Source organism: Periophthalmus magnuspinnatus, chromosome 10 (genome assembly GCF_009829125.3).
Source record: "Periophthalmus magnuspinnatus isolate fPerMag1 chromosome 10, fPerMag1.2.pri, whole genome shotgun sequence".
NCBI lineage: Eukaryota > Metazoa > Chordata > Actinopteri > Gobiiformes > Gobiidae > Periophthalmus > Periophthalmus magnuspinnatus.
In genome coordinates, this window is record NC_047135.1 from 9,805,824 (window position 1) to 9,816,237 (window position 10,414).

The following is a 10,414-nucleotide window of genomic DNA, read 5'->3' on the forward strand; positions in this document are numbered from 1 at the left end:
CTGAGCATGCTCACAACTGGGCCCTCACTTTCACACACTTCCAGGTAACTATCAGAAGATGATGAGATTTACAGATTAAGGAGATCAAAGCTTCAGAGTCACTCTTCAATTTATTTGTTGGTTTATTTATTTATATATATCTCTCCTTCCATTTCAATCTTGTCTTCCCTCTCTATCTCTCTCTCTTCTTCATTTCTCCTCTATCCACCCTCTTCTCGCTTTCCATTGTTTCTCTTTCTCTTTTCCTTGTTCCTTCATCTCCTTGATCTTCTTCCTTAAAATTTCTCCCCTTTCTGTCTCCCCTCTCCCACCTTCTCTCTTCTCTGTCTCCTGCTCTCACCCACCCTTCCTCTTCTCTTTCTCACTCTCTTCCCTCTCCCACCCTTCTTCCTCTCTCTCTCTCTCACACACACACACACCCTTCCCCTTCTCTCTCTTCCCCCTTCTCTTCTCCTTCCTTCCCCCTCATTTTCCTTGTCTCTCCCACTCTTTCTCTTCTAAACCATCATTTCCTCTCCCTATATCTCCTTTTCGCTCTCACCTCTCTGTCATCCTCCTCTCTTTCATTTTCTCCTCCTTCTTTCTCTCTTCTACCTGTTTCTAAACAATCTCCTCTTCCTTGTCTCCTTCACTGCCCTCTGTTCTTATCTCTCTTCTCTCTCCTTCTTTTTTCCACCCTCCTTCCTTTTTCTCTCTATCTTTCTTTTCTTCCGTAATCATCTTTCTCTAACTCCCTCCCTCTTCCTCCCTTCCTCCATCCCTCCGTCTTGTCCTCTGTCGTATCTTTCTCTCTTTCCTTAATCATCTCTTTCTCTAACTGCCTCCCTCTCTTCTCCCATCCCTCCTTCTCCTCCTCTTTCTCCATTCTTAATCACCTCTCTGTCTCCTCTCTACCAGATCCAAGCGTTCTCCGTCTCCTCTGGCGTTTTCTCTCACCCTGTAGACTGTGCGACCTTCTTGACCCCAGCTCTCCTGATGGGCCTTCTCTCCTCTTTGATTCTGCTCCTGGTTTTAGCCTATGCCTTCCATCTGCTGCTGCACCTCAGGGACCTAGAAGAAAGCTGCCAGAGCCCCGGCAAAACCCCTCACCACCTCCACTGCTCAGCCGAGAAATATGTGCTGTAGCTGAGATACAAACAGGGCTGGAGCAGAGGCTGAACCAGGAGTAAAGGGCTAATGTGTACATTATTTAGTGTGACTACTGCACTGTTTTGTTTTCTAAGTAAAATCTACCTCCATAATGTAGCTTGTCGCCTGTTTTTAACTTGTAATAAAATAAAAAAGTTCAAATTTGTAACTTTGTTCTGTTGAAAAGTTTGTCCTCAGTTTAGCCCCAAAAGTTGAATGTCTCTTTAATATAGTAAACTTGTTATGACAAATAAGAAAACAGTCTATAAGCATGGAAAATAGAAGGGAGGAACTAAAGACCTCAAAAAAGAATCTTGCATGGTTTAAATAAAATGTTTAAATAATACAGTTGTATACATAAGCATTAATGTATGTTAGGTAGTTTTAACGCACCATGCGGAGTCGAAGAACAGCACGACGCGCAGCGGAGTGAATCTGAAAAGGCTGTTTGCTGTGTGTCCTAAAACGTTTGTTGTAGGGTCTTATATAAAAGGAATACATTTTTTTTAAGTGTATTTTGTATATCTGATTTTGACTTTTTGTTTGTCCAAGTGGTGTTGCCTTACTGCACATGACAGCCGGCTCACGCATGCGCAGAATACTCCTGAACTCCACACCTGAAACGTCTGACGGACCTTCTACAAAAACAATAAAATAATCTGGTAAATATTGTACTTTATAACGTGTAAAGTCCACTAAAGCTTCTATCCTCTCAGAATTGATGTTCAGTCGCTTCACCGCTGTTGTCTGCCGCTCTCACCGCCGCCTGTTCCTCCTCTCTTCAGCGGGGACTTGGAGCTCAGCGTGGCCGCAACAGGGCGCAATGCAGACGGCCGTGGTGCGATGCATGCCCGGGGAGCCCAAACTCACCATCTCCTTCTGTCTGGACGGGAGCCACAAACACATGCTCCGGGACCAAGACGAGCCCGTGGGGAAAGTCCTGACGCGGATCGGCCACAATCTCACCAAGAACCAGGGCAAGGGCAAGAAGAAGAAGCGGGGAGAGGAACCGAGTGAGAGAGCGCAGCCCGCCGCAGAGGTGAAGCTGTTGTTCGGGGAGGAGCCAGTGCAGGAGTCGATGGTGAACTCGGAGGCTTGGAGGGATGGAACGGTGCTGTGTGTGGGGGAGGTCCGGTACGCGGTGCTGAGGAACGCGCCCACCTTTACCTCTGCGGAGCTGCCCCGGTCTCTCATGGCTGGGTTCCCCGTTTGCCCCAAACTGCAGCTGGAGTTTGGGAACATGGAAGACTGCGAGTTCACGTGGTTCAAAGAAACATGGTACAGTACTTAGAAGAGGGGTAGTAGGGTCTTAAATAATTGACAGCTCATTGGCAAATCAACCTTGTCAAAAATTGTAGCTCAGTTGGTATTATGTTGACTTCTAACTCAGCATTGAACACTGCTGTTGTGTCCTTGGGCAAGAAGACACATCACCCACCTTACCATTGTATGACATTATATGATGGATGGTGGTCAGATTCACTGCTACGTTTTAATCTGCTCTAGGGCAACTGTGGCAACAAAAGTATGTGAATTATCATGTTTATGGGAACTCTGGGTGTATGGGCTTTGGGGCTAGATTGACAAATGTTTGTGGGTAAGATTGTTGATTATTTGTTGAAGTTCAAACATAATGCTTTCTATTAAATAATATTTTAATTAACGGATAGTTTTCAAACGTATAGAAAAAAAATAATTCTAACTTGGCCTAGCAATAATAATATTTAAAAGAACAAAATACTAATTTAAATCATGACTGTATTTTTCTGTTGCTTTTTTCAGTGCAGTTTCTGGTGAGAACTGGGTTGAAGTTGGTTCTGGTCGTGTTTTTGTCCCCTCTAATGAAGACATCGGGAGCAGACTCCAACTTCGCTGTTTACCCAAAGACGCTACGAGGAATGGATTGGTCAAAGAGCTGCAGTCAGAGGGTGCTATAGAGGCCGGACCGGGAACATGCACTTTTGACACTCGGTATGTGATCTGAAGGCCATTATATGGACATATGAATGATACAGTAGGGGTGTTAAGATTACTTGGAATAATAGCAAGTACTATATAAGAAGGTGAGATAACATTAGCTTCATATATGATATTCATATTTCTTATTTTTCTCAAACTGCAGGCACCTGTTCACTCAGCAACTGATGCAGTGGCCAGAGCTCAGAGTTGTGTCTTACAACATTTTGGCGGATGTTTACGCTCAAACCGAACTGTCTAAAACGGTCCTGTACCCATACTGTGCCCCCTATGCCCTGGAGCTGGACTACAGGATCAACCTCATCAGGAAGGAGCTGTCCGGCTACAACGCAGACCTCATCTGCCTCCAGGAAGTTGACAAAGGTAAGGATTCAAGTGGAAACGCAATCATAAATATTATTGTTGTTGTTATTATTTTACAAAGTGCTTCACAATAACGCACAGAACATGAACTTTGTTTATGAAATCCTTTTTTTCCAGAAAAAACATTACATTTTTGTCATATCGTCCAACATTTAACCCTAAACTCAAAGTTCAGGATGTAACATCAAAAAATGTCTGTTACCATGGAAATCTGCCACGCGGCAGTGATGATAAACTGTTATAGAGATATATTGGCCAAAACAACAGAAAAGTGTATTGGAACAACCTGATAAAATGCTGGGTCACTACTGGTAAATGCATCTATCACTCTATAGTGTTTTAAAATATCTCAGTGAAATCAAAGGCTAGTATTTAGCATTTTAAAATCTACATTGGTTGGACATTAGGCTCACTGAAAATTCTATGAGGTATGATGTCACAATCCCGAGCAAGAAACTGACTGTATACAAAAATGTGTTCTATTTAACATATTTAGTTTTATATATGTTTCCTGGTAAGTGATGGTCTAGTGATGTGCATAATGAAAATACTAGGTGTTTACTAAGTGGTTTTTTTTTTTTTTTTTTGTGTGTACATTTGCTCAGGAGTCTTTGAGGACAGTCTCATTCCTGCGATGGATGCTTTCGGATTCGATGGAGTTTTCAGAATAAAAGAGAAACAGCATGAAGGACTGGCCACTTTCTATCGAAGGTTTGATCTGATTTTATATACTTAAAGAGAAGGTATTATGAAAAATCTTTTTTATTTTTATTTTTTTACCTTTCTACCATGTTTTCATGTTGTTTGCTTATCAAAAATATGCCTGAAGTGGTTTTAGATGTCATCCATTCATGTATATAGCCATATAGCCATGGAGAGAGTGGTAAAATACTCAAACCCTCCTTATGGTTAGCTGTAAGATTCTCATTCAGGAACATGATACAAAACTGTACACAACAACGTGTAGAAAGCAAAGGGAGGGGAGACTGTAGAGCGTCAAAAAACGAAAGTGAAACTTATAAAATATGTTAATACTATTTTCAAAACAATAAAGGTAACATGGTGATCTAAATATATTATGTGTTACTAGTTAATACTCAATAGAAGTAAAATACCCCCTCTTTAAAGATGCAGGTTGTAGAATAAACCAGTGGAATTTCTTTACAGAGCTCCATCTTAATAATTCTGGACTAAACAAGATAAAATAATTGTTTTAATCAGCTTTAGTCATTAACTTTATTTATCTCACATTGATCAATTAATTTATGATAATTTTAAAAAAGCAATCAAGTGCAGATAGTTTAAAAAGTATTTAAAGTTTTTACTGTTAAACTGTTACAAAGCTAGCCAGCATTAGACATTTAGAGGCATTTTCGGGTAGTCACTCACCTTTTCTGCTTAACATCAAACACATAAACAGGACCACGAACACTCATATTGATCACAGGTTTCTGAAAATGTGTTGTTTAAATTAATGTCGTATTTTTTCTTGAGTTCTCATACTATCTTAAGACTTTTTGTCTGTGTTTGTTTTTAATGTGTGCATTGTGTCACCATGGTAACTGCTGAATGTTCTGGCATACACATACATGCAGAACATCCCCAGGGTTGAGTCACTGCTAAGAGTCAAAAAATAGGTAGTTATCAAGAAAATAGATAATCATAATAAAAACAAAACTAAACAGTCCTAAAGTAAAGTACTGATCTATTGTGAAGATCATGTATATTTCATCTGTTACTCAAAGAAATGACAAGAAGACAACATATGTCAGCTATTGACTCAGATTTATGATAATATTCACAGTAATAAGCAGTATCCTTGACCCCTCTCTCTCTGTGCAGGACTCGTTTCCATTTGAAAAGTTCTCATGACGTAGTTTTAAGTGAGGCTTTGGGCTCAGACTCTCTTCACTCAGACTTACTCCAAAACCTGAGCTCTAAGCCAGACTTAAAGGAGAAAGTCCTCCAGAGGTCCACGTCTCTACAGGTGTCCCTTCTCCAGGACTTGCTTCAGCCCGAACGCTGCCTCTGTGTGGCCAACACACACCTGTACTGGCACCCCACAGGTAACACAAAGCATGCACAGTGCAAGGTCTTAGTCTCCTCCAGATAAGTACTAGAAGATGCAAGATACTAGATGGTTCAAGAAAAATGTGTTCCGGGAAATGATTGTGGTCACTCACTGCCCTGGGAGATGGGTCAAATGCAAAACAAATATTTCCCTTATGCATCCTATACTAAAATTAATACAAAATTAATCATCATATCTCACATTTCCAAGTCATCATATTGATTATTATCTAATTTCTGGCATTGTCATAGTTGTTAAAATTGTATGTAAACATCAAAAATTGATGTGATGTAAACACATGTAAACCTGATCTCCAGTTAACAGATTTAACTGGTCATGTACAACCCCAATTCCAATCAAGTTGGGACGCTGTGGAAAACTTAAAGAAATACAGAATACAATGATTTGCAAATCCTTTACAACCTATATTGAACTGAATAAACTACAAAGACATGGTATTTAATCTTCAAACTGATAAACTTTATTGTTTTGATTCACTCATTTTTTATTTGATGCCTGCAACACATTCCAATAAAGCTGGGACAGGGGGAACAAAAGAATGGGAAATTTGAGTAATGCTTAAAATGCAATACAAATACAAAATATCCTGTTTGGAACATTCCACAGGTGAATAGGTTAATTGGAAACAGGTGAGTGTCATGATTGGGTATAAAAGGAGCATCCCCAAACGGCTCAGTCATTCACAAGCAAGGATGGGGCAAGGTTCACCACTTTGTGACTAACTGCGTGAGCAAATAGTCCAACAGAACAACGTTTCTCAACGTACAATTGCAAGTAATTTAGGGATTTCATCATCAACAGTCCATAATATCCTCAAAAGAGTCAGAGAATCCGGAGAAATCTCTGCACGTAAGTGGCAAGGTCGAAAATCAACATTTAATGTCCCTGACCTTCGATCCCTCAGGCGGTACTGTATTAAAAACAGACATGAATGTGTTAAGGATAGTACCACATGGACTCAAGAACACTTCAGGAAACCTTTGTCAGTTAACGCAGTTCGTCGCAACATCTCCAAGTGCAAGTTAAAACTACCATGCACAGCGAAAGCCAGATATCAACAACACCCAGAAACACTGGAAATGCCGGCTTTTCTGGGCCCGAACTCACCTGAGATGGACTGACACAAAGTGGAAAAGTGTGCTGTGGTCTGACAAGTCCACATTTCAGATTGATTTTGGAAATCATGGATGTCATGTCCTGTGGGCCAAAGAGGAAAAGGACCATCCGGATTGTTATCAGTGCAAAGTTCAAGAGCCAGCATCTGTTATGATCTGGGGTGTGTTAGTACCATGGGCACCATTAATGAAGGCACCATTGATGCAGAAAGGTACATACAGGTTTTGGAGCAACATATGCTGCTATCCAAGCAATCCAAGCGTCTTTTTTCGGGGACGTCCCTGCTTTTTTCAACAAGACGATGCCAAGCCACATTCGGCACGTGTTAGAACAGCGTGGCTTCTAGTAAAAGAGCGCGGGTACTAGACTGGCCTACCTGCAGTCCAGACTTGTCTCCAATTGAAAATGTGTGGCGCTTTATAAAATGCAAAATACAACAATGGAGACCTTGGACTGCTAAGCAACTGAAGTTGTGCATTCAGCAAAAATGGAAAAGGATTCCTCCTGCAAAGCTTCAACAATTTAGTGTCCTCAGTTCCCAAACGCTTATTGTTGTTAAAAGGAAAAGTGATTTAACACAGTGGTAAACATGCCCTGTCCCAGCTTTATTGGAACATGTGGCAGACATCAAATTGAAAATGAATGAATATTTGCATAGTTGCAAGTTTATCAATTTGAACATTTAAATATCATGGCTTTGTAGTTTAGTCAATTCAATATAGATTGAAAAGGATTTGCAAATCATTTTACACAGCGTCCCAACTTCATTGGAATTGGGGTTGTAATTGTACTCACTGTTTATAGTCATACAAACAATAGCAACAGGCTTTTGACATTTTATTATACAAATATTTTGTTATTTTTACATCATAAGTAGAGCTGCATAACTGGGCAGAATGGGCTCAAAATAGCTTTCGGCTGCATAGTTTGAAAAACTATAAATACAAATGACATTAACCCCTGTACAGATTATAAAGCGTCATATTGTTTTCTGCCCTATGTACTCTGGGTTCTAAAAACTGCAGCTGATTTTATTGTTTATGTCTTATGCATTATTGGGTTTCCTGAAAAGAACTTGACAAATAATGGATTATAATTATTATCATTAAATGGATTTGACAAAAGTTTCATTCTGATGCAGTCTTTTTTGTTCGCAGGTGGGAATGTGCGTCTGGTGCAGATGGGCGTGGCTCTTACACACCTGGGTCATGTGATCAGTACTGTTTCACCTGGAGCGGCCCTGGTCTTCTGTGGAGACTTCAACTCAACTCCACACTCGGGTAACACTGTTGCCGTCTCACTTCACTAGCCTCACAGTATAAGTGCCCAAGTCAGTTTTCAAGGGTTTCAAGAAAATACAAAAATAAATTGCCTATGTCAATAAGATGACTTTTTTTTTGGTAAAATCTTTCTGGAGTCAATGGTCCTGAAAACTAGAAAAAGACAGCTAAAAATGACCATGGTAGTTACGCTATGAAGCCAATAACTTCTGTTGTTTATTTTAGTTAAGCCTATTCCAGGGTCATTTTTCATTTGCAAGGTTCCCCCCGATTTGGGTAAATCCTGACCATCTTTCTATTTACCATCCCTTCTCTCTTTCCCTTGCTCTCTATCTCTCTTTTTCTCCATCTCTCTTTTCACACCCCCACTCTATCTTTCCCTCTCTGCCTCCTGAACCCCTCTCTCCCTTCTGATCCCCTCTCTCACCTCCCTCTCTCCCTCTCCTCCCTCCTCAGGTGTGTGTGAGTTGCTGACACACTCCTCCGTCCCTCAGTCCCACTCAGACTGGTTCAGCTCTGGTCTGGACCATCACTGCCCCATGCACCTGGTCTCTCCGTTCCCCCCTCTTCTCTCCGCCTGTGGGACCCCTCCATACACAAACTACGTGGGCGGATTCCAAGGCTGCCTGGACTACATCTACATCCAACCAGACCACATGAAGGTATTTTTGATTACGTGATATTTGTGCAATTAATCGTCATTAAATTGAAATTGCAATTTGAGTTATCGTCTTTATTGAAAAATTACCTCTACAAATGTTCTGAAATGCATGGGATTCTTTTATTAACCGTGCATATTACGGTCTTCTGTCAAATGTTAGTGCTCCTGGAGTTGTGTACAATGTGCATAAAAACAACAACATTACAATATTATCATTATTTTTATTATTATTCAAGTTTGCACTCAACTGTACTAATGTTAAATTGTTCTAATAACAGGCAAGTAACACAAATGCTTTTTTGTCCTGTAGGTGACACAGGTGATCCCTCTGCCATCTCATGAGGAGGTGACCACATACGAGGCTCTGCCCAGTGTCTCTCACCCGTCAGACCACATCTCTTTAGTCTGTGATCTGCACTGGAGCCCCCAAAACAACCAATAACCCCTGAAAATAAGACACCAATACATATTATTCAGACACATCCTTGCCTGGGATCCAGAATACTTACTTATTTGAACATGTGAGTCTGGTCATGGGTGAATCTCCCAGTTTTCAGATGGGTGTGATTGATGGGTTGATTAACCAATTAGGGACATTAATGGTCTGCTGTAGCAAAAGTGTAAAATAATAAAATATCATGATTTCTACAGAATCAATGGGTGAAGCGCCAAACTCTGTTAATCTGAAGTGAGACCAATTTGTTTGGCCATCTATAACTTACACATACAATTAACTCCTTTGTTTCATATGCTTCAGTGAAAAAAACAAATCTGATTGCATGATCACGTTTGCCCATGCTTGAGATGCAATGGAGGGCATGGGGACCAGACTAATATCAATTCTGAATTTGCCTGGCAAGACTTATTCAATTTCTTTCGAAAGTTGGTGACATGCGTTAGTATCCTCATGCCCTTACACTGCTGAAGCAATGTCTGCAATTTGTATTTGAAAATAAATCCAAAATTCAGGTTTTACTCTTATTTATTCAATCTACGTCACTTTAAAAAAAAAAGATAGTGTGTGAATTTTCAAAGTTGATGTGGGAATCTTCAGTTACCTATTTATGAATGAATTCATTAAAGTTTGCCACATGGGCCGCACCACAGAATGTTCCAGGTTCACATTCTTTGACTGATCTACTGCCACAGCATGTTAGTAAGTAATGCATTTGTCTTTATCTTTCTTTTGATATTGTGGCATTGCTTGGGTGTTCTAAAATGTGAGCTGTCCAAATTAAACAAGATTTGATAAGGCAACATAATATTAGTATGGCCCTTTCGAGGTGATTGTCCAGAATAAATTCCTAACACACCTTTCCCACTTTTATAGAGTCCTGTGGCATAAAACTGTTCTTATGATACAAGTCGATGTTTTACTATTTGTCCACCCATGTAAGAATTGTTTGCACTTTGATAAATATTGCTGTGCATCTAAACAATAAAAGTTTTATCAGAGATACCTAGCTAATCTGATAATGGCGAAGGGTGAAGTTTATTCCTGATTTATGTGAGATTTTTTGGGAGGTTAAAATAAATCAGACCTAAACATTCATTAAACCTTAAAATTTAAATCCCTTGGTACAAAATGTATTTAAAAAAACTAAAAAAAAAAAAAAAAAAAACAGGAATAGGGTGTAAAATATGTGTTTGTCTTTTTTTGCCTTCTTGTGTTCAATAATCTTGTCCAATGACAGCAGCCACGCTGTTGCGCTCTGATTAGTCAAACTGCGGAACTGGGCGAGGCTGTAGTACGCTTGGTAGCAACGGTTGCTAAGGGGAACAGCTGTGCAGCTTGTG

The 10,414-nt window shown here is 40.1% G+C and overlaps 1 protein-coding gene across 2 annotated transcripts; it reads left to right on the forward strand.

Annotated features, from left to right (window-relative positions):
* Positions 1-1,695: 1,695 nt before the first annotated feature.
* On the forward strand, positions 1,696-10,097 carry pde12 (phosphodiesterase 12). 2 transcript variants are annotated; one of them, XM_055224541.1, is made up of 9 exons: positions 1,696-1,790; positions 1,914-2,406; positions 2,911-3,099; positions 3,251-3,468; positions 4,074-4,179; positions 5,311-5,534; positions 7,834-7,956; positions 8,413-8,618; positions 8,928-10,097. In XM_055224541.1, the coding sequence occupies exons 2-9, from the start codon at positions 1,952-1,954 to the stop codon at positions 9,057-9,059; spliced, it is 1,653 nt and encodes a 550-aa protein (XP_055080516.1). In that variant the 5' UTR covers positions 1,696-1,790; positions 1,914-1,951; the 3' UTR covers positions 9,060-10,097. The 2 variants fall into 2 exon arrangements, with proteins under 2 accessions (XP_055080516.1, XP_033830275.1); XM_033974384.2 differs by having other exon boundaries at positions 1,696-2,406.
* The last annotated feature ends 317 nt before the right edge of the window (positions 10,098-10,414 follow it).

Bases quoted from the DNA above. Each gene is read 5' to 3' on its own strand.
- pde12 (XM_033974384.2), top strand. From the start codon at position 1,850: ATGTTCAGTCGCTTCACCGCTGTTGTCTGCCGCTCTCACCGCCGCCTG. The intron at 2,407-2,910 runs GTACAGTACTTA...TGCTTTTTTCAG, and splicing joins ACGTGGTTCAAAGAAACATG to TGCAGTTTCTGGTGAGAACT. The intron at 3,100-3,250 runs GTATGTGATCTG...CTCAAACTGCAG, and splicing joins ACATGCACTTTTGACACTCG to GCACCTGTTCACTCAGCAAC.